Genomic DNA, 24931 nt, shown 5'->3' with positions numbered 1-24931 from the left:
TAAATTAAAAGAAAAAAAATATATATATATATATTAGAATCACATATATTAGAATCACATCATGCTGGTTTACATTAAACAAGGGGGTGTAAATTAAAATAAATAACTGAACAGAAATGTAACAAGTGTAATGAAAAACTCTGAAGTTACAATAAAACAGGATGCTAAAACTGGGTGGAGGAAAGTCTAAAGGAACTTAACAGTAAGAGCCATTATTTACAGTAATATAAGAATGTCTGATTGTGGTTGTCGTTAATATACGATTCAAATAGGGTCTGGAAATGCTTGTTATAATTAAATAATGCAGAAACTGCATGATCTAATTAAATAAATAATTGAATAGTTAAATAATTAATCATTAATTAATTAAATAATTTAATAATGCAGAAACTGCTCTAAGGCTGGACATGTGACAAGAGGGCTATGCAGCCAGCACGTAGGCATATAATAAGGAATAACTGGTTAACTAAGTTGCTAGATGAGGAACTTAAGCTATTTCTTGCTGCACAATTTTGGTCTGGTCAGTCTCAATGCATCAATTCAACTGGGATCTTAACCATAGATTCCCTCTAGATCTGACAACTTCTCCCTTTTGATGCATTCAGATTGACCAAGGCCCTAAATGTCTGTAGATGATGCCATTTGCAACCATTGGATTTCAGGGGGGTTCAGGCATATCAATATCAGGAACAAGAGTGGTCTCGGAGTCTGTCCTGGTGAGTGGTTTCTTGCTGTCAAGGTGGGTACAAGGTGGGCTCGAAGGAAGGGTGATCAGAGACATGAGGCTGGCAGTAGTCATGGGGGTACTTTTCCTACAATGAGACAAAAAGCATTGGAACAGGAAACAAAATGACAAAAAAAACATGGTAACAACAACCACAATAATGGAAACATAGGCGATTATCTTTCCTTATCCTCCAAATAATGAGCCAATCCCAAGAAAATCCCATTCCCACGCACCTGACTGTCCCCCTCCCCCTTGGCTTAGGTCATGGGCCTGCTTTGTCAAATATTTTAAAGTGTTGCTGCATTGGATTTCTCCAATTTGGTTCACATAAGTACAGTAGGAAGTACTGATGACCTGGCATACTCCTCCTTCTTTGGCAAGTAGGATATCAAGAGCCATTTGGTTCCGTAACACAACTAATAATGATGTAATCTCTGATTGCAAAGACTGGATCGAAAAGGTGGTTTCATTGGCAATCTTTTCCACTATGGAGGACAAATTGAGCACAAAGTGTTCCAGTTCATTTATTCCAACAGAGTGGAAAACTCTATGAATGAGCCAAATAAACCCATGCTGCTTCAGAGGGGAGTCTACAAGTTCAGCTAATTCCTTTCTGGTAGAATCCCTCTTAACTTTCCTGTGGGGATGAATAAAGTAACTTTGGTGTTTCTCAACTAGGAAAATAGTAAATTTGGGTAGGACATAATCCATGGTGAAGCAAGAGTACAAATTTGCATATAGTCTTTTATAAGCCATATTTCCAGTTACATAAAAGACACCCGGGTACTGCCATTGTGTTGTCCAACCGGCTTGGACCCTAGTTGCCTTTACTCTGCACCCATCTTGTCTTTTCTCTTTTGGATTGAAAAGAATTGATGGATGATTCATTCGGGCCCAGAGACCTAGAAAAGATGACAGAGGCTGAAGAGATAGATTAGCTGGTATAGTACTATTCTGGAAGGCCACAGAGGTATTAGGCATAAACAGATAGTTGGGATAGTTCTTTCCAGACAGGTGGAAGTTATCAAAAGTAGAATTCTGATAAATGTCAATTGGAGTATGGGCTGCAAAGGTATAATAGTGTCCATTAATTGGGCATTAGGGAAACCACATCATGCAGGTAGTATTCTTTGTCCATCCATCAGGGTACATATAGCTTCCATTTGGGTAACCATTGAGTAAAGGATGTCCAATCTAGAGGGAATCTATGGTTAAGATCCCAATTGAATTGATACATTGAAACTGATCAGGCCAGATCTGTGCATTGGCACAATCCTGTTCCGGAGGTCCACAGCCAATTCCTTCAACTTCTTGGCTTTGATTTTGCTCTGACATGCGCTGTCAATGGTAGGACCCTATATAGACAGGTGTGTGCCTTTCCAAATCATATCCAATCAATTGAATTTACCACAGGTGGACTCCAATCAAGTTGGAGAAACATCTCAAGAATGATCAATGGAAACAGGATGAACCTGAGCTCAACTGGGTGGATGGGCAATCGGATCGCTATGTTGTCCACCTGATCAAGGTGGAACACTCATAGATGGGATCACCGAGTTCATTGCCTCTCTTTCTATGTATTATGACCATCTTCTGATCATTGGTGATTTTAACATACACATAGACAACTGTTCTACGAGTCAAAGTTAAGAATTGTTAGACATGATTTCAGGACTTAGCTTGGTACAGTTAGTTAATGGCCCTACACACCATAAAGGCCATATGTTAGACCTGCGCCATTGGACACGATGGGCCATAAACCTGTATCTAATCTAAAATTTGAGGAAGGATTATGGATGGATCAACTTTTAATGTTTAAAAATTTTTTTTTGGAACAATTTTGTCCAGTAATGAAACCAGTGAATACTTGGAAGATTAGGGGAAGTATTGATTTAGCCAAGGTAAGCAAATCATGGGAAACCATGAAGGCTCGTGTTAGTAGTAACTCAACTGAAGCTCTTACTATTCCATTTACAGCAATTTTAGAGGATATTATAAATAAGATTGCCCCTTTAAAAGAAATTACATTTAAAGATCCAAGATTTAATGCTTCCTTAGCTTAGCAGAAATGGGATATGTATCGTACTGAGCAACAATGGCGAAAGGTGCAGGATTCTATTAGCAAACAAGAGTTTCATCTGTTAAGATCATTATATAAAAATGATTTTGTGAATTGCAGGAAAAAGTACCACATGGACTATTTGCAAGCAGGTTTTCATAATCCTAGAGTCCTGTTTACTTTAGTATCTAAGTTAACTAAACCTCCTCCATGTTAATGACCAATTTGTGGACTATCAGCAGAATAAATTAATACAAATTTATATGAAAGTGGGAGGGATGCCCTAAGACTGAGGAAGTCTGCCTGCACGTTGTCTACACCTGTCACATGAGAGGGTGAGATGCCTTCCAGATGAAGCTCAGCCCAAGCAAAGAGGAGGTGTGCTTCCTGTGCCACGGCTGGACTTGTGATTCCTCCCTAATGATTAAAATATGCCACCATGCTGGCGTTGTCCGAGAAGACTCGAACCATTCTCCCCTGCACCAGAGACTGGAATGCCAATAACGCTTTGTGGACTGCTCTTGTTTCTAGGTGATTGATAGACTACGATCGTTCGGGTAAAGACCAGGTCCCCTGCGCCGCATGACCGAGGCACACTGCTCCCCATCCTTGAAGGCTCGCATCCATTGTCACGATCACTCATTCGGGACTTCGAGGGGCATCCCCTTCTGTAAATTGTCTTCCGACAGCCACCATTGCAGGCTGGACCTGATTCGTTGCAACAAAGGCAGGGGCAACTGGTATTGCTCCAACACTGGGTCCCACCGCGATAGTAGATGTCTCTAACTGGCTCAGGTGAGCGAAGGCCCAAGGCAGCAATTCCAACGTTGAAGCCATGAAACCCAGAGCTTGTAGGTGATCTGTAACAAGAGATGCACTTGTTGCTGCAATTTGTACATCCTGTCGTTCGTGAGAAACACCCTGCCCTGGAGGGTGTCGAAACAAACTCCCAAACACTCCAGCCACTGTGATGGAGTCAGATGATTTTTCACTTCGTTGATTACCCAGCCCAGGGACTGGAGACAATGGATCACATGAAGAACCGTCCGCTCGCTTTCCTCTTCCGACTTGGCTCAAATCAGCCAATCGTCGAGGTAAGGATGGACCATTATCCCTTCCTTCCGGAGGGTCACTGCCACCATGACCATCACTTTGATAAAGGTGCGTGGGGCTGTCGCCAGTCCAAAAGGCAGCGCCTGGCACTGAAAATGCTGACCCAGGATCTTGAATCGTAGGAATCTCTGGTGAACGCTGTGAATCGGGATGTGTAGATAAGCCTCAGTGAGATCCAAGGAGGCGAGGAACTCTCCCTTTCAAACCACTGTGATGACAGTTTGAAGTGTTTCCATTTGAAAAAGGGGCACATTCAAGCAGTGATTCACCTTCTGTAGGTCCAGGATGGGTCAGAAAGTTCCCTCCTTTTTGGGAACCATGAAATAAAAGGACCCGTCCCCTCCCCCATTCCTCAGACGGTACGGGGACGATCACCTTCAGGGCCAGCAATCTTTGTAGAGTGTCTTCTACTGCGACTCCCTTGTGGGAAACGCATCGCGATTCCACAAAGGCTGGCATGAGAGGACGAGAAAATTCTAAGGCATAACCTTCTTTTACCACTTCAAACACCCAGCGATCGGAGGTGATCCTGGCCCATTCCTCGTAAAATTGGGACAACCTGCCCCCGATCATCTGGACCGAGGAGTGGGCGGGCCTGATTTCATTGGACAGGCTTCCCAGTTCCGGTTCCGACTGAAACCATCTCTGGCAGGACGACCAGAGCTGCGAAAGGACCGTGTATGGGAAGAGGTCTGTCTGGAACCAGAGGGTGGAACACGCCTCACCGACCTGCTTTCTCAGAAAGCCCAAAAACAGGATCAAGGACTGAATGATTTCCTGTAGGGCTTTCTACCTTCCAGCAGTTTATTGCCCTTGAAATCCCCCAGAGATTTCATCAGCTGATCCAAATCCTCTCCAAACAGCAACTTCCCTCTAAAAGGCAGACTGCACAGTTGCAACTTGGAGGAAGCATCCACTGCCCAATTGCAGAGCAATAGGAGTCGCCGAGCCACAACCGAGACCATAGTCCGGGCCACCGAACGCACCAAGTCATATAGAAGGTACAGAGAAGGGTGACCAACATGATAACGGGGATGGAACAGCTCCCCTATGAGGAAAGACTAAAGAGGTTAAGGCTTTTCAGCCTGGAGAAGTGACAGCTGAGGGGGGATATGATAGAGATGTTTAAAATTATGAGAGGTATAGAATGGGTAGATGTGAATCGGTTATTTACTCTTTCAGATAATAGAAAGACTAGGGGTCAACTCCCTGAAGTTAGCATGTGGCACATTGAAAACTAATTGGAGAAAGTTCTTTTTCATTCAACGCACAATTAAACTCTGGAATTTGGTGCAAGAGGATGTGGTTAGTGCAGTTAGTGTAAGTGGGTTTAAAAAAGGATTGGATAAGTTCTTGGAGGAGAAGTCCATTACCTGCTATTAATTAAGTTGACTTAGAGAATAGCTACTGTTATTATTAGCAACAGTAGCATGGGATAGACAGTTTTTTGGTACTTGCCAGGTTCTTATGGCCTGGATTGGCCACTGTTGGAAACAGGATGCTGGGCTTGATGAACCCTTGGTCTGACCCAATATGGCATGTTCTTATGTTCTTATATGAGGTATCTGCCACATATGCTACCGCCGCCTCCAGACGAGCTGCCTGAGATGCTGACAAAGTCCCAGAAGATGTGTCGTCCTGCGGTTTTTGAATCCAACATAAACACGCTCTTTGCATTATGCTGACACACACCGCCACCCGAAGTCCTAAGGAGGAGACCTCGAACACCTGCTTCAGATGCAGCTCCAGCTTGCGGTCCTGCACATCTCTGAGAGAAGCTGCTCTCGCCACTGGAATGGTCATCTTCTTGGTCACCGCTGATACAGCTGCATCCACCTTAGGTAACCTGAGGCGTTCTAAATGTTCCTCGCGGGTAGATTTTTTGCATCGCCCAGCTGACCTTAAGCCCTGCCTCTGGGGATTCTTACTCCCAGCTGATGAGCTTTTGAATCTTCTTTGGAATGGGAAAAGCATGAGGTGGACCCCGGAGATCACCCAGGACTCGGTTCACTCCCTCGCTGTTAGAATCTTCCAGCGAGGGTCTCACCCCCAATTCCTCAAGCACCTGGGGATTAAGGGGATGCAATTCTTCCCTCTTAAACAGCCATACTACGCGGGGGTCGTCCCCCTCCGCACTAGGTTCTACCGGATCCTGATCGTCGTCACCCGTATCTATGTCTGGAAGGATCTCACCCTGATCTGCAGCGATGTCTCTCAGGGATGGAGTGGAGGCAGTCCCCTGCTGGTCGACTGCACCCGCTAGATCAGGGGTCGGGAACCCATGGCTCGCGAGCCAGATATGGCTCTTTTGAGGGCTGCATCTGGCTCGCAGACAAGTGTCGCCATACTTCGCGGTTCCCCGCTGACCCAGCTGCTCCCCGGTCCTCCTCCGCCCGGGCTTAAAATGCTGTCAGCCCGGGCGGAACGCGGCAGGACAGCTGGAGTCAGCGGCACCAGCGTGCTCTCTTCTCCCCCCGCGGCCCGGAAGAGGAAGTGGAGAGCATCGGGTGCCTGCGCGGGAAGAAGAGACCACACTAGCGTGGTCTCTTCTTCCGCGCAGGCACCCGATGCTCACCACTTCCTCTTCCGGGCCGCGGGGTGGAGGAGAAGAGAGCACGCCGACTGGAGTCATCCGGGTGCCTGCGCGGGAGTCATCGGGTGTCAGCCGGGTGCCAGCGCTGGAGTCATCGGGTGCCTGCGCGGGTGCCTGCGCGGGTGCCTGCGCCGGTGCTCTCTTCTTCCCGCGGCCCGGAAGAGGAAGTGGAGAGCATCGGGTGCCTGCGCGGGAAGACCCGCGCAGGCACGCTAGTGTCCGACGGGAAGAAGACTGCAGCGCGGCTCGGAGGAAAATGAAAATCTTCAACCGCGGCCGATGGGACTCCGCCTTCGCCTCCGCGAGGGCTGAAAATGAAGGAGGTTAGCGTTGGGAGGTGGCTGCTGCTGCCGCGAGTTCCCGGGGGGGAGAGAGAGTGAATGAATGAGCGAGCAAGCATGTGTGTTTGAGATCCTGTGTGTGTGAGTGAGAGATTGCATGTATGTGAATGATTGAGAGCCTGTATATGTGAAAGAGAGTATGTCTGTGATTGAGATCCTGCCTGTGAGAGAGAGAGCATGAATGTAAGTTTACCATTGGGAACCTGTATGTGTAAGTTTGTAATTGAAAACCTGTTTGTTTGAAAGAGTATGTGTGTATGATTGAGATCCTTTGTGTGTGAGAGAGATCATGTGTATGTATGATTAAGAGCCTGTGTGTATAAGTAAGAGAGAGATCATGTGTGTCTGTGTCTGATTGACAGCTGGTTTAGGTGATGGAGCATGTGAGTATGTGATTGAGAGCCTGTGTTTAAATGAGAGAGAGAGACCATGTGTGTCTGTGTGATTGAGAGCTGATTTAGGTGAGGGAGCATGTGAGTATGTGATTGAGAGCCTGTGTTTAAATGAGAGAGAGAGACCATGTGTGTATGTGTGTGATTGAGAGCTGATTTAGGTGAGGGAGCATGTGAGTATGTGATTGAGAGCCTGTGTGTAAATGAGAGAAAGAGAGGACATGTTTGTAAGCATGTGAATGAGAGTCTGTGTGTGAGAGAAAAAGACAGCATGTATTTATGTGATTGAAAGCCTGTGTGTGTGTAAGCGTGAAAAGATAGACAGCATGTGTGTAAATGTGTAATTAAGAGCCTATATAAGTGAGAGAGAAAAAACATTTGTATATGTGAGTGACTGAGAGCATGTGTGTATAGGTGTGTCATTGAGAGCCAGTGTGAGAGAGAGCGCTGGTATGTGACTGAGAGAGGAGAAAGTTCCAAGCAAACCACCCCACCTCCTGCTAATTCAGAACAATCTCAGGACACCTGGATATCAAACGTTCCCAGGTATGCAGAGCAAAAAGATTTTTGTATCCTTATTATTTTTCATTACTGGATCTTTGTGTCTGCTATTTTGAAATATTTTGTTGGTATCTGGAAATGTTTTATATGAGTTTTTAATTATTGGATATTCCACTCATCAGCTGTTTCGAAATATGTTCTTTTTGTTAGTACAGTTTTACTGCTGATGATTTTATATTTCTTGATTTGTTTTATAAGGATGTGTGATGTTTCTTTTTTCCTTTGTTACACTGCATACAGAGACTCTGGCTTGTTGCAGTTTCCAATTCAGTTTTTGTCTGCATGCTTCTTGTTATGCGTTTTGGTCTCTTTATTCTATGTTAGGTGAGGGACAGCACGTGATTCAGGTGAGGTTTTCTGCTGGCGTGTAGTTTCTGTGTAGGACTCTATAGCAGCCTGACTTGGTCCGTTTTCCTAATAGGAGATGTATTGGTGTCGTAAGGCCTGGTGTAATATTTTCAGAGACTTATTGTACTTTAAAAGTGTGATCTTACATAAAATGCACACATTTACTTGTATTTAGTTTTAAACATATTGTATGGCTCTCATGGAATTACATTTTAAAATATGTGGCGTTTATGGCTCTCTCAGCCAAAAAGGTTCCTGACCCCTGCACTAGATCCTCCCAAGCCAAAGTTGCCCGGGAGGGATGACTGTCAGTTCGCAGTTGGGGACGCTTGGGAACTCCAACACTCCCAACCTGGGCTCTGCGCTTCGCGAGCTTCCGAGCCAAAAATGCTTCATGCATGGGCAGCACAAATTCCGGTGAAAATCACCCCCAGTTCCATCACTGCTAGAATCAGTGTCCGTGTCTCTCGATTCCTCCGGTCTCGGAGTCCGTGCAGTGGGGGACAGCGGGGGAGGGTCATCCTGGGAGACCTTTTCCATAGGGTGCGCAGTGGTGGTTGGGCTCCTTCCATTAGACCCAGCCACCGAGCCTGACCTGCGTGCAGACTTTTTAAAGTTTGATCCTCTTGTCTGAGGCCGCTTACCCACTCAGCGCACAGTCCGTGCACAGTGTCAGGGGGTCTAAAACTGACCATACTCCGCAGGCCTTACAGGGTTCCACCAGAGGAGTTTCTGCCATGTTCCTCTTGCAAAAAAGGGCATATAACTCCCCCCCCCCCCCACTCCCGAAAGAAAACAGGTGCTGTCACCCAACCCTGGTGACTCCTACCAAAAACACTGCGAAAATCAGTCCCAGGAACACTGGGGAGCCGCGTGGGAGGTCGAAAAAGAAAAAACAAAAAATGGCCACCACGGTAAAAATAGCTCCGGAGCCGAAAGTAAAAATGAGACAGGGATCCTAAAAACATCCTCGGAGGTTCTTACCAGGGCTGAAACACTCTCCCCTCCTCTTCAGGGGTTTGCCTGGCTCTGCACCACTGGGCAGACTGATTTACCCCGGGAACTGCAGTGAACAGGGAACTTGGAGCTGGGTTGTTTATTTTTTTTTTTTTTACACAAACGCTTCAACTTCTAGTAACAGAAAAAAAAAAAAGCCTACGCTAAGAATCTCCTAAGGGGCTACTTCCCTGTACTGCAGACACTGAGGGGGAGCCTTCGGGTTGCTGAGGAAGTCAGTCCCCTGGCTATCAGGGGACCCGGAACCACACGAGCTAGCACCGCCAGGAGTAACCCAACCCCCTGTTCGCCAGGCTCTAGCTGAGGGATGGTCCAGACATTGAACCTAGCATCTCAGGGAGCAAGAAAAATTGGTCTCATACAAAGATGCAGGTATACACGACCACCATCTGCTGGAGTCAGAGAAATACTGATGAGCTGCAGGTGGCACATTTGGGATACCAGTGCCTCAAAGCTTTGCTCTGTGACTCCACCTGCTGGTGGGAGTGCATAACCCACTGGTCTTGACTCATCTGGGTATGTACTAGAGGTGTGAATCATGTAATCGATTGTCTTAACGATCGATTTTGGCTGGGGGGGGGGGGGGAGGGAAATCTGATCGTCGAGTTTTTTATTTTCTAAAAATCGTTAAAAATCGTAAATCGGGGAGGGCGGGAAAACCGGCACACCAAAAAAACCCTAAAACCCACCCGAACCTTTAAAACAAACCCCCCCCCCAAATGTTTTAAATTACCTGGGGTCCAGTGGGGGGGGGGGGGTGTCCCGACGCGATCTCCTCCTGCTCTCTGGCCACCGCTGCGTTGAGAAATGGCGCCGGTGGCCCTTTGCCCTTATCATGTGACAGGGTAAAGGTAGCGCCGGCACCATTTTGAAGATTGGCAATACGGCCCGCATGCAGGTCGCTCCCGAACCCCCACTGGACTTTTGGCAAGTCTTGTGGGGGTCAGGAGGCCCCCCCCCCAAGCTGGCCAAAAGTCCCTGGGGGTCCAGCGGGGGTCCGGGGGCGATCTCCCGCACGCGTGACGTTGGGAGCCAGGAAACAAAATGGCACCGGCGCTACCTTTGCCCTGTCACATAAGGGCAAAGGGCCACCGGTGCCATTTCTCAACGCAGCAGTGGCCAGAGAGCGGGAGGAGATCGCGTTGGGACCCCCCCCCCCCCACTGGACCCCAGGTAATTTAAAACATTTGGGGGGGGGGGGGGATTTGTTTTAAAGGTTTGGGTGGGTTTTAGGGTTTTTTTGGTGTGCCGGTTTTCCCGTGCCCTATTTAACGATACAGTACAAATGCCCCTGACGATAAATCGGGGGCATTTGTATTGTATCGCATATCTAACGATTTTGGACGATTTAAAAATTATCTGATGATAATTGTAATCGTTCAAAAACGATTCACATCCCTAGTATGTACAGGAATGCACTTTAAGTCAAGCATGCCAAGTGCTTTACTTCCTTCCCTCCAAAGGTTGAACAGGAAAGGGCTATAGGGGCATCCATAATTATGGATGTTTCAACATTGTAATCCACTATGAACAAAATTTTGGAGATGTGGAAAATAAATCTTGTATAAATAAATATTTAACTTTAGGTACTGTAGAGCCTGTGCAGCTCCAGATTTCCAGATGATCTGTATTTTTGGCATGATGCAGTGTTAAAATTTCTGCTATTCCTGCCAAAGTAGGAGTGCTGATCAGGCCCTGCTCCAGGTGCATACAGTACTGCCTTCTACTATAGGGGCCAGGTGCTTTTGGCAGCTGCCTTCTTAAGCCAAGCAGAATGCACCAAGTGACACACTGAGTACCATGATTTATCTGCAGTGCCTCACCTCCCTTTTTCATGGAAATACCAGAAGCAAGCAGAGGGAAGGAGATGGAAGATCCCCTGACTGAGCCAAACCCAACATAGCACTATAGAAGATCAGGAGGCAGTCCACTGAAAAGGCTCTGCTGCTTTTTTTTTGTTTTTAAATAAATTTTGCCTCCCTGTTGCTCTCCAAGAATAGATGGTAGGAGTGCTGTCAGGAGCTCCTACTGCAGGACCAACCAAGGGCAAAATGCTTGACCCATTCGTGAGGGAACTCAGACCCGCAAATGAGTTCCTTCCTATGGGGGGTTAGGGAGAATTGGTCCAAACAGAACGGTCTGGAACACTGCCATGACTCAGCCTATGCTTCACCACAAGCCTAGGTCCAAAGCCTTCCCAAGAGGGTCTACTTCTAGCTGTAGCATCAGTCTACATGTCTGCACCATCAGCTGGAGTCAGACATACTGAAGATCTGAAGGCAGCACCAGATCCATACAGTGGGCGTGAAGTTAGTTTTGAGCTTTATTTTCTCAGTCTCCATTTACTGGCAGGAGGACATAATACACTTGTTTGACATGGAAAATAAGGAAGAAGGGAAATCTTATTAACCCACTTACCATCCAAGCACAGAATCTTAACCATGAATACCCCCAGATCCATTAGCTCCCATTATTCAACTACAGTCACCTCTACATTTTGAAAGTATGAACATTTATATACGGCCCAAATCCTGCTCCATTTACTTGTCATCTTCAGTTTCTGTTATAGCAATCTCCTCCCCTTCAGTTCCTTCTTCCACTGGTTGACCTGTATCATCTGCAACAAATTTTAATTCCTCCTATTCTCCTCACAAGTTCCTTTATACATTTACTGTATCTTTATGACATACACACACATTTTCTAGCCTCTCTTCATACCTTTTTTCTCTTGGATTACCTACCATTTCATTTCTAAATAATTCTGCAAGATTTTCTGCATTCCCCCCCTCCCCCCCATCTCAACTTAAAAAAAAAAAAAGTTTAAGATGAAATGTTAACTCTAGACTTCTATTAGATCATGAATCTTCCAGACAGAAACTGGCAAGATCTATTCTATCTACTGAACTATTTTCAAACGTATCTGCAATGTTTCATAATAGTTTTCTTCTCCAGTTTATGGACTAAATTGCTTTTGAAACACACCGAAACTATAGAGTTTACATATTCACAAAATCATGGTTATTAAGCATGCAGTTCAGGGAAAAGTTAATGATGACTAAGTCAAGCATGTTGAAAACAATTGGAATCATGAAAACCAATTTTTACTTGTATTGTTTAAAAAAAAAAAAAAAAAAAAAAAAAAAAAAGGGGTTCTTCCTAATTTTTAATCCAGCCATGGATTCAGAGTGTTTCACATCACAGGCTGAACTTAATTACTTAGAATACATAAACTAAAAGTTCCACACAGAACTAATTGAGCCTACTTTCCAGAATGCATGTGCATGCCTACATGAATATGAAAAAAAAATACATATGTGCAACTCATTTTGGCCCCTCTCAAATCTCTTCAAAATTTGGTACGTATTGGATGCAAAACCCAGAAGTTTCTAAGTGGTATAACTGCACTCGGGATTCTCCCAAAACATACCCTTATGACCCGTTGATATATCCTGAAAATTTGGTGTGGATTGGATACAAAAATATTAGGTGACATAATTGTGCATACATATTCATGGCTTACAGACATCCCCTCAAAAATTCCAGCCATGCTCCTCAGACTGATCACATCTCCTGAAAACGTGGGGGATCAGATGTAAAACCAGAAAGTGACCAAGTGGTCTCATTTTGTACATGTATTTATTGAATACTTGGATCCACAAAATATATCCACCATGATTCTTTTGGAACCTCTGCCATACTGAACGTGTGGTATGGATAAGATGCAAAACCAAAAAGATATTAGGGGGCCCCCAACTACATGCATGTAGTCATGGAAAATGTGGATCCCCAAAAATACCCCGTCAGAATCCCCTAGTTTACCTGATGTGTGCTGAATATCTATCTTTGATTAGACAGAAACAAGCACGTTGGGAAAGCATGTAGAGGCATGGCTCTGGGAATGCTTTCCAATATAAATTTGTAGAAGGGGTGTGTATGTATGTGTGTCGTGGGGGTGGGGCACTTTGTGGCAGAATTGCATTTGGGGGGATTGGGAGGTAAAGGTGAGTGATATGTTTGGGTGCATGCATGGGTGAGTGGTTGTAGAAGGGTGAAGGCTGTGGATTTGAGTATGGAGAAATATGGGGTGTGTTTAGTACAGTGGCTATAGGACGTTGTTTGTGTAGGAATGTAAGAGGTGTGTATAGGACAGTATGTGAGTTACTGAGTCTTTGGGGGAGTTGGAATGTGTGTGCGAGGAGGTGTGGCCTGTGCATTTGTGTGCGAGGGGCTTTTGGAACAAAAGTAGTGGTCAACATTCTACAGTTTCCCCAGAGAAAGCCATGGGGATTTTGGTTTTTAGAGGCTCGTGTTGTCTGAAAATACTGACCTGTTTCCAATTTTCAAATTTGTCCGAGATTCACATTTTTTTTCTCCATGCCAACATTTGGTGAATATCCAGCTCTTTGTGAAGAGTTAATTTGCCTGTGGCTGGATGGTCAGCCAGCCACTGATCCCCTAATTCTTTACAATATTCAATTTGTTGTAAAGCATAAACAACATTATTAGGTGCCATAATTGCAGGCACATGTTTGTGGATTTCCCCCCCCCAAAAAAAAAAAGCTCTTTATGATGTTTACGGAACACCTGACATGTCTGGTATGGCTTTGAGGCAAAACCTAAAAATGTATTAGGGGATGACAATAGTACATGCATATTTATAGAATACATGGATAAAAAAAAGACCCCTTTCAGAATCTGCATGTCCCCCTCTCATGACCTGAAAATCTGGCATGGATAGGACACCAAATAGGAAAGTTATGTGGGACACACACAAGCGCGAACACAAAGCAAGCTGGCAGAGACGATGCAAGAAGTAGCTCTTTATTAGTAAGTTTTTATTTAAAAAATGTAGAGTACACTGTAACTTCTATAAATTGCTTATCCTTTAGCAATCACCTAGAAAAGCGAAAATCCTCATCACTAATCAAGTTCAGGTTTAGGATCCTTGAAGTACATGCATTAAACACAGCTAGGTGCATACCCACCTAGGGCCTGCAGAGCAGAGTTTGATCATCTACATCTCACAGAGAGGCCTTTGTACTAATGGTTTCCTCCCACCTTTTGTCTATGGAAAAAAATGCTTAATACACAGGCCCAGAGAGCACAAGCCCACATATTTACCAGTCACCAGTAATTTCAAGCTTACTTGCAGACCTGGCTTTATCTCTGAGTCCACTGGGGGAGCCTGCCATTAGAAGGCCACTGCCATGTCAGCAGTGAAGACAGCCAGATTCCATTCAGTAAAGAAAGCCACATCCAATAAAAGGAAAGGGGTCCCAGAGTGGAGACCCTGTGCTAGCTTCCTAGCACATTCTGCGTTCCCGCTCCAATCCCAAGACTAACTGCAGAGCTGATGGGTCTTCCAGAAGAGCAGCAGCCCTCCTCGTTCCAGACTGAACCAGATGGGGATTACATTATAAATTGAAAGACATTATATTTAAATCTTGTAAATCTGTAAAAATTCTACAAGTGTCATTTATCCTAAAGCAGGGGTAGACAACTCTGGTCCTGGACAGCTAAACAGGTCTGGTTTTCAGGTATCAGTAATCAATATGCATGGGATATATTTGCCTTCATTGTATGCAAAGATCTCATGAATATTCACTGCGGATAGCCTGAAAAAAAACAGACCTGTTTGTCTATCCAGGACCGGAGTTGTCTAACCCTTGTTCTAAAGCATTTTCTTGAAAGCAAAATACATGTAAAGGTTTAGAAACAAAGAGACATTTACTTTAACAGCTTGATGCAATTTTATTTTATAATAACTAAACAGAAATCTCTCAAAACTCAGATACAAAAATCTAACATATGATCAGAGGCTAAAATAAAACCACAATCTTAAATTACAGAATGTTAATAAATACAAATTCACATATTAGGTAAGAAAAAAAAACTGTATATTGCAATATTTGCTGCTTTTATTTTAAAAATGTAGAGTACACTGTAACTTCAAAATGTTAACACTAACTTTGAAACACAAAGAAAATCTGCTAGTCATTATACAGAGGGTAAACAAAAGCATTTCTTAAGCAGCCTGCGGGGGTGCTTCTTTATCAGTAATTCCTAGTTAGTACTACAGAAAGTCTCCGATCACATAGCAACTAAGTTTGTGCCCCCTTTATTTTTATTTTGCCAAAACAGGAAACATTTGCCATACTCTCAGCTTTTTAAGAGACCAAATGAAGAAAACAATGCTGTGGGATTCAATGGTGCCAACAGATTCTGTTGCGCACCATCTTCAGATATTCTCTTATAGTTGTGCTGCACTCCAGATCGACATTTCCACTAGCTAAGGGAACCATGAAAATAAGAACTTGTGCATTCTACGGGGAAACTAAATTACTGTATTAGATCTAATGCCCTTAACAAGGCCAATTACAACATTCATTTATAAATAAGCATGCATGTTTTAAGTACATCTATGCTACCTTGACCAAATGAATACCTATTAAAAAAGCATCTGCCTCCATTTGTCCAGATCTCACCTGCTGCCTGGAGATATTAAATATCAACCAAGGGCTAAAGAGAGCCTAAGTGAAAACAGCAGTTTTGTGGATGGCAATTAAGTCATTATTTTCTGATTCACAGTAATTTCTCCTGGTTGCTGAAACTAATGTTCTCGAGTTGGAAATGGTTCTACGCCAATTTAGATTTTATACATAGTGGGAGATACAGTTTACGCAGCATTAGGACACTGAACTAGAAAATTTACTGTGGGTCAAAGGTGTTCTATTAATCAAATCTCCATAGAGAAGAAGCCACTGATATTATTTGGAAAACAAGATTTAACAAGCAGCTATATTCTTACTTTTTTTTTTAGATTTTAAGCTGCATGTCAGAGCTTACTTACACATGAAGTTATTTGGGTAACAGTTAGATTCCATCTATTACCTAGCTTTTCAGAAGCTTCTTCTCCATTTATTTAAAGCAAATGAAAAAAATCTGATCCAAAATGTAATGTTAAAATATAACCACCTAATAAAAAAACAAAACAAAACAAAAACAAACAACCTACCCAGATGGCAAAACAATAAGCATTTCTTCAGTCTTCAATACCATATGCAAGCTTGCACAATGCTAGTGGCATTCTTGAATTGCAACTGCAGCCGCCTCTACCCCTTCCCTCACAGTCAACTGGTGTCCCAGTAAAGGTGTGGAGGGTACTGCTCTCCAGAGTAAAACTGCCAGCACTGCGAGCCAGTGCATGCTCACAGCCGCCACAGCAGCCCTATCTCTATCTCCTGTGGATTTCCTTTTCCAACAGGAGGTGGCTGGGCTGCCATGGGAATGCGAAGTGTGCTGGCTCAGTCCATCGCTCATGCTAATGTTGCTGGCAATTCTGTGCTGGGGAGCAGCATCCCACACACCTCTGCTAGGGTGTACTAAATTGACGGGGAGGGAGGGGGGTTTTGCAAGTTGGATGATCTTGTAATTCGTAAGGGTTGCATTTCTTTGCTAGTGCCATTCATGTCATTTTTGATAAGCAATATATCATCTCTGTCTGAATTCACTTTCATTAAGAAGCTAACGTCAAAATCAGGAGTAATTACAACAGCATGCACACTTCATTTGTGTGCGACAGCAACCTGTACAATAAAGTCCTTTGGTTTAACTAGGAAAAAAAAAAAAAAAAAAAGAGCAATTAAAATGTATTTCTGCCTACCCTAATACAGCCCTCACAGTAAGCAGTGCTACAAAAACAAAAAATTCTAATACTAATGGTCTCTAGAGAAAATCTTGTAAAAGCCAGTTGAAATTTGTAATATTTCTTAACAAAAGATCTTTTCTAGCTAAAGGCCCACTCTTAGCAAAATCTTCTATACAAAACCTAGCTAGAAACAATTCAGTTCAGAGTTGAATTATCTTGCCTGCTGGTGTCTGACACCTCATCGCTTCCTATATCTCTTGTCATGCTTCTCCTTGGACTTCTTACTGCTGGAAGGAGAGTGCTTAACCCTACTCTCAGAGTGAAAGCTACGTTTGTAAGGATGAGTTCTGTGCTTCTTGTGATGGTCCTCTTTCTTGCTGTGGCTTGGCTCAGACTCCTTACGATCCTCCTTGGGCCTTTGCTCCGGCTCCTTCTGTGAAGGCAACGTGTTTTTTATAGTATTGATAAGAAACCTCTTATTGGTACTAGCAAGAGGGCACTTGATCCTGCATTAAAAGCAAAAAACACAGCAAGATAAAACTAATGTAATACCTATAAGCATGACTGTTTATCTAAATACCGAAGAAACCATGGAAAGACTAAGATTTTAAGCTGTGCTGCCGACAGCTTTCCTTGCATGCCACCTAGTGTAAATTCAGAGTACAGAAACCGCATCAAGTTCTCCAATGTCTTAAAGACTTGCTCTCTCACTACTTCAAGCAAGCAGCTTTTTAGCAAGAGATGAAGGGTTAATTTTGGTCTTTTAAGAAAAGGTTACTATAACCATTATTTCACACGATTAAAATCGGTTACTTTTTCTTTTTTTAACCAATAGGTGCTATTATATTTAGGTAGTAAAGAGTTTTAAGTTTCCAAGTTAAAAAGGACCGAAAAGAAACAGGCACACATTTTTGTTTTCTGTCCCTGTACAAACATCACAAAAAGCCATTTTAGAAACCAAAACTAAAGATTACTAAACTTTTCAAACACAAATGAGTTTTGTCACAAAACAAAACCTCTAACTGCTGTGAATGCCCACTGAATTAGCAGGAATTGAGAGAATAATATAACATGAAAGAACACATTAAACCCTCAAAACTAGTATATCAGTATTCAGCAGCTCTGAGCTTTTGCGCTAGACTGCAGGCATTATTCACCCTGTGGTAAATACTGTCAACAAGGAAGGAGATGGAATTGTGACAGTGCAGGCACACCTGCCACCAGCCAACAGCACTGCACGTCCCATCCCTCATGGCTTAGAGAGTGATTTTTTTTTTTTTTTTTTTATAACCAGACCACTGGCCCACACTCCCTACACCTAGCTTCACTAGGTACTAAAAGTAGTTGCCCAGGCCACTGAGAATTTTGCCTCTTGCACTTTCTTTATCAGAAGAGGTAGTACAGTGCATGGAGAATTGGAAGAGGATGTCACAGAAAAGTTGAAGGCATAGAGAAAGAAGAGAGGCCAAGTGTTTGGAAAGACTGATGGGGACAAGGGGGAGGATGGAGACAGGCAAACATGAAAACGGAAGATATGTAAAAAGAGTGGCAGTGATGTGAAGGAGAAATGAAACTACAAAAGAAAAGTGAGACATTTTATTATGGTATGCATAACTATAAAAGTTTCAAAACCTCCATAAAAAAGGTAGTATACATCTATTCCTTTCCATTGTTTAAAAAGATAGCTCTACTCAATTTCTGAATATTGTGGAACACTTCAGGAGTAAACACAAAGTATGAATACTTACAAATCCTTGGACTTGATTCATTACGACTGCAAGTTAAGTTTTAATTGCATTCAAAAAAATTACAAAAGGTTTTGTATATTGTTGGCTGATGGATTAAAAATAAGGCTAGGAAGTACTGTATTATGATGGCCTCATAAAGAGTCAAATAATGTATGATTATTATGGTGAAAGATTCTTTGTTGTGACCATACTTACAAAGCAATGCCAGGGCATGACATTTCAGTTAATTGCACTACCAAAACTATTTACACTTGACGGACTTCCCCTTCATGAAATTAATGCAGGGCAGTGGTGGGTTGAAGGAAATGCAATCTGAGTGGTTTTTTGGTATATACTATTGTGGTACTATTACTATATAGGCACTTATGTGTCTTTTGTGCAGGAAGGGGCCACCAGTCAAAGTAAGGTGAAGGAAACTGGGGGAAGAGACCTGCCTTGTTAATGGCCTCTACCTGCACACAAGGCACCTCAGTGCATAAGTGACAATTTCTGGCTGTGTCCCAGAAAAGGCTAATACCCAGTTTTCTACATTTTTTTTTTTTAATATTTATAGCTTTTATTGGCATGTAACAAAACATCTGTACACCATGTACTAAATGCAACAAAACCTTAATTGAATAGTTAATGCTATTGTGCCATATAGCTGAGAGCCATTTTACTCCAACCTTTCCCCTTGAAATCCCCCCCCCCCTCCCACCCGGAGAGTGAGCTAGCATAGACCATAAAAACACATGGTAAACAATACATCTGCTATCAGACAGCAAGGAATACAGAGGCGTGATTAATGAAAAACTCTGTGGCTGAGCATCGGCCCTACAGTGATATGAAGTCCCATTGGAATCCGCTATCCCGGAGCGGCCACAGAAGCTCCTGGCTACTCCAGTCCTGTAATTGGCCTATATACATTGCACTATTGACCCGTAGAAGTGCGTAGCCAGTGCTCATACTGGCCCCAGACCTTATGAAAGTTCTGAGTCGATTTATTTCGAAATGCTGTAATCTTCCCCAGAGTGTGCGTATGGAGGACCAATGCTTGAACCGTTGTTAACGTTGGCACGCTGGGATCCTTCCAACAGCTCGCTATAGCACATCTGGTCGCAGTAACCACATATTTAATAAAATAGTTTTGAAATTTTGATCTGTTCTGGAGCTCATCATTCAGTAGCGCTTGTGCAGGTGTAAGCTGTATGTTCCCGTTCAAAATCGTGGATATCCAGGCCGATATCAATGTCCAAAGCTGTTGTAATTTGGGGCATTGCCACCAAAGATGGAAAAAAGTACCTCGTTCCTGGCACAGTTTCCAGCATAACCCCTGTGTGTTTGGCGCATAATGTTGTATGAGACTTGGGGTGATATACCATCTGTAGTATAATTTGTATCCATTTTCAATATGCTGGGTGGATATAAGCCCCTTCCTTAAACGATGAAAAATCCTCAACCAGTCCTCCTTCGTCCAAGCACATTGTAAATCTGATTGCCACGCTTGTATGTGAGACGCAGACAGGTCAAAGTCATCGCTTAATAAGCCATATATATTAGAGATATGTTTGTTAACCAAATGTGCACGTCTACACATACTCTCAAAAGATGAAATACCCTTTACAAGGTCAGCTTCAATCCGATTTCTAAGAAAAAAGTGTCTAACTTGGAGATAGCGAAAGAGATCTGCATGCCCCAGCTGAAATTGGCGGCTAAGGGTATCAAATGTTAGCAGACCCCCAGGGGACCAGATATGAAACCATTGTGAAATACCCTTTTCAAGCCAGGGCTGGAACGCCTGCGGATTGCCGGCAGGCCGAAACTCCCTGTGATGAAATAAATGCGTGCTGTGGAAGAAACCCTGGGAGCCCACTAGGGATTTCTTCCATCGGTCCCATACAGTCATGGTAGCTTGTACTGTCTCGGGTAAAGGCAATCTGAGGCACCTGGAAGCCGGGGCCTGCCATAACAATGCTGTAATAGGAAAAGTACCTAGCATGGCCTGCTTCAGGCGCACCCATGGTTTGCTCTGTTTAACGTCATGCCACTCTACGGCCGCTTTCAGATGGGCCGCCCCATGGTAACGGGCCAGATTGGGCACCCCAACCCCTCCTCGATATCCAGGCAAGAACAACGTCTTCAGAGCAATCCTGGGCCGTTTCCCTTTCCATAAATATTTGTTTAGTCTCGTTTGCCATTTATCCAATATCTTTACTGGGATGACAATAGGTAAAGTCTGCAGGAGATACATAATCCGGGGCATGATGTTCATCTTTAGTACTGCTAATCTCCCAAGCCAAGAAATGTGGTATCTATCCCACTCTTCTAGGTCTTTATATATTTTCCCCAGGAGCGGTGTATAGTTTAATTGAAAGAGATCGGTCTCCGTGCCCAGATAGACCCCCAGATACTTTAACTTGCGATTGGCCCACTTAAAGGGAAACTCCCTCGCAATTTGGCCAAGCAAATCTGGAGCAACATTGACATTTAACAATTCTGACTTTTCCCAGTTGATCGAAAACCCCGAGACACTGCTAAAGGCAGCTAACTCTTCAGAAACTGCCCGCAAGGATTTAAGGGGGTCAGTAATAGTAAACAGAATGTCATCTGCGAAAAGAGACAGTTTGGAAGAGAAGTCTCCAACGCGCACCCCTGAAATTAAGGGATTGTTCCGAATGCGGTGAGTGAAGGGCTCGAGAAAGAGCGCAAACAGCAGCGGGGATAAGGGACATCCCTGCCGGGTACCCCTCCCTACTGAAAACGGAGAGGAATACCCCCCATTAATTTTTAGACAAGCGGAGGGTGCTTCATATAATTTTTGGATCCAGGTAATAAACTTGTCTCCTAAGTTAAATAAACGTAAGGCATGGAACAAAAAAGGCCAGTGCACATAATCGAAAGCCTTTTCCGCATCTATGGCTAACAGAAGCAGGGGAATGTGTTGCGAGCGGGCCCATCCCATGATATCAACTGTTTTGCGGACATTATCCGACGCCATGCGGCCCGGGATAAAGCCCGATTGGTCGGGGTGGATCAATCCGGGCAGGGGGACATTAAGCCTGTGGGCTAGAATTTTGGCTAGAAGTTTCATGTCTAAATTAATTAAAGATATGGGGCGATAAGAGCCACATACCATAGGGTCCCGGCCCGGTTTCGCTAGCAGGGTCACCCCTGCCATATTATCGTCCGAGGAGATCGAAGCCGTCCCCTGTAAAGAGTTATATAATGACACCAGCGGAGGTACAAGTAACACCATAAATTTCTTATAAAAAGATGCGGTATATCCATCGAGCCCTGGGGACTTGCCAATTTTCAGGGATTTAATGGCCCAAGTCACTTCCGCAGCAGTGATATCCCTAGTCAGGAATACTTGGGCCTCAGGGGTGACCTTCGGTAAGGTAGAATGTTGAAAGTAGGCTTCCAGCTCAGCTTGGTTTATGTTGGTCTGAGGCGCATAAAGTTCCGTATAGTAACGGAGAAAGCGCTGCCTAATATCCGCATTGGAGGTTAACATCGTTCCACTTTCGGCCTTTAATTTAACAATGTTAGTCTGGGCCTGACGGACCTTTAATTTGCGGGCCAACTGTCTACCCGCCTTGTTGCCGCCTTCATAGTATTGCTGCTGGCTACAAGTTAACTTGTGCGCGATTTGGGCCGCTTCCAGGTCCGCCAAATGCTTACGTAACGTGTCTATTTGTATTAATATATCGGCCTCTCCGGTAGCTGAGTGCACCCGCCCCAGCTGCTGCAAGCGCATTAAAGTATCAAGCTTATCTTGCTGTTTACGTCTCTTTACATAAGCACCCCTGGCAATAAGCTTCCCTCTCACCACCGCCTTCAGACAATCCCACAGGGTATTAGGTGACGTATCCGGGGTGTCATTAAACTGTAAATACTCCTGGATGTCCCCGTACAACTGAGTACTAAATTCCTCATCTTCAAGGAGGCTATCATTGAGTCTCCAATATTTGCGTCCCTTATCATACCCAGAGAAGTGAAAGTCCATAAACACAGGTCCATGATCAGACCACGTAATAGGACCCAGGGAGGGATCTAGAACCTGATTACAGCAACCCTTATCTACCAGCAGGTAGTCAATGCGAGAGTAGGAGTTATGTACCCTCGAAAAGAAGGTATAATTCCTGGATTTGGGGTGCCAAACCCGCCAGACATCTACCAGGCCGTGGTGTCGCAGAAATCGGCGGAATGCCTGCCGATCCGGCCGTCGAGTGGAAGAGGTAGTGTGAGAATTATCTAGGCGAGGGTCCATCGACAAATTAAAGTCCCCTCCCAGAATTATATGGCCTTCAGCCCACAAATCTATCAGCTGAGAGAGACCTTCCATATAGGCGCTCTGCCCCGCGTTAGGTGCATATGAACTAATCAGGGTGTACTTCTCCCCTCCTACAGTGATAACCAGTAATAAGTACCTGCCCTCCGGATCGGACCTGCATAACAATTCTTCATATATCAGATCTTTGTGCATAAGTATTCCCACTCCTAAATATTTATGGGCCAGCGGCCTTGCAGCCCAATATTGTCTAGGGAAACTGGGGTGTTTAAGTAAGCGCTCATATCTCCTCTTTAAATGAGTTTCTTGCACAAAGGCGATCATGGTATGATGTAAGTTCAGTTCATCAAAGAGGGATTGCCGCTTTAAGGGTGTATTCAGTCCCTTTACATTGAGGGACATAATGTTAAAAGTTGTCATAGGAATGAATTAGAAAAAGCTAACATCCCAATGGGCTGCACCGGCGGCCCCAGCCACTGTATGAATCTGGCTTGGCTGCGCACCCCTGTTTTCCATGTGTCCCTCATGTGAGACAATCGGTAATAGCTGCTATCCTCTAGCTTCCCCCCCCGCTTTCCCACCTCCCCCACAGCCTGTTCCCTGTCCCGGGACCATGCTGTCTGAATAAGGGAGGAGTCAATCATCCCATCAAAGCCTTCCCCCTTAGACATCTTAGTGTCATAAAGAAACATTTCTGACACGGTAGGCAATCCCCAACATGTAAACTAGAGATCACAAAACGGTACATCAGAACAAGTAAACAAACAGAAAGCATAGTAGGTAATACAGTCAACAACTAAGTCTGAAATGTAGACTGCAAAAGTAGAAGCCTGCGCCTTTTACCCAGGTGTGCTACCCAGGTCAGAGCTGCCCGACTATTGCGTTTTGAAGAAAAACGGTGAGCCCTTGCCGGTTCTCCATGTATCTCACCCAGCCAGGTGTCAACGCTGCGGAGAGGAATCGGGCTGCCGTCGCAATCTTTTATCTCCTCTGTTCACCCGTTGCCAGCGCGGTGGACCTTCCTTCCGCCCAGGGTGCTTGGGAGGGACAGATAAACCCGAGATCTCAGGGTAACCTGCGTCGCGCATGATAGTTGAGGCCTCTGCCGGCGTTTTCGCTCTGTGTGTTTCACCTTTTAAAGTGAAGTTGAGCCCAAACGGGAATAGCCAGCGGTACCGAATATTCTCTTTGCGGAGAACATCCGTGACTGGCTTAAAATCCCGCCGTTTCTTTATCGTGGTGGGTGAGGGGTCTAAGAAAATCATGACCTCATGGCCCTCCCATTTCCAGCTGGTTTGTTGCCGAGCTATAGTTGCAATTCTATCTTTAACAGTGTATTCATGATAGCAAGCTATAATGTCTTTAGGCAGATTGTTCACCCGGGGGCCAAAGACTCTGTGGGCTCGCGCTATTTTTACCTCCACTGCCTGCTCCGGGGTAGCTGTTCCCGCACCTGCAGCGAGAATCATGGCGCTGATCTTGGCCACAGTGTCCATACAATCAGCATAATCAGGTCCCTCCGGGATGCCCCTAAAACGGAGATTATGGTGCCGAGACCGGTTTTCCAAGTCCTCCAATTTATCTTGCAGACGTTCCATATCGTCCTGCATATTCTGTAGTTTGTCCTGCTGCTCTTTCAAATCTACACTATTAGCCTCTGCTCTGATTTCGACCTCGAAAATGCGGCGGCCATGTTCTGCTAGATCCCCTTTGAGCTCTTCGATGGAGGTCATAATTACCTCGGTTTTCGCCGAAATTTCCGCTTTAATCTCGGTGAACCAGCCCTTCATCTCAGCCTTAGTCGGGGTCACGTTTTCATCCGCAGGAGCCGCCGCGCCCTCCGCCTCGAGACCCGCTACCTCGGTGTCTGCGCCCGCCATGTTGTCGCCTGAAGGCTCTTCTTCCAGCGGCAATTTATTATAGGAAAACTTTTTCAAATCCACAGTTTTCCGCCGATTTGCCATCTGCCAATGATCCCGAGGGGAATAGAAGGTTTGGGGCCGCAAAACGCCAAGCGGGGTGCCCGATGTTAGTTGATTTGTCTGATGTCCAGCGAGAGCCTCGGAGCTAACCAGCCATTTGCTGGGATGACGTCACATCCTCCTCAGTTTTCT

The 24931-nt window shown here is 44.5% G+C and overlaps 1 protein-coding gene across 6 annotated transcripts in view; it reads right to left on the bottom strand.

Moving 5' to 3' along the window:
- Positions 1-435: 435 nt before the first annotated feature.
- POLR1D (RNA polymerase I and III subunit D) overlaps positions 436-24931 on the bottom strand; it is a 49240-nt gene continuing 24744 nt past the window's right edge. For 4 of the 6 annotated variants that reach the window (XM_029602600.1, XM_029602601.1, XM_029602599.1 and 1 more), the window contains one exon: positions 16771-17305. In XM_029602600.1, coding sequence (XP_029458460.1) covers positions 17038-17305 — 268 coding nt within the window. In that variant the 3' untranslated portion in view covers positions 16771-17037. The other 2 variants (XM_029602596.1, XM_029602597.1) reach the window with 2 other exon arrangements.

The sequence above is a fragment of the Rhinatrema bivittatum genome, chromosome 5 (genome assembly GCF_901001135.1).
Source record: "Rhinatrema bivittatum chromosome 5, aRhiBiv1.1, whole genome shotgun sequence".
Lineage (NCBI taxonomy): Eukaryota > Metazoa > Chordata > Amphibia > Gymnophiona > Rhinatrematidae > Rhinatrema > Rhinatrema bivittatum.
The sequence above is the reverse complement of the archived record's forward strand: the minus strand, read 5'-3'. Positions and strand labels throughout refer to the sequence as shown.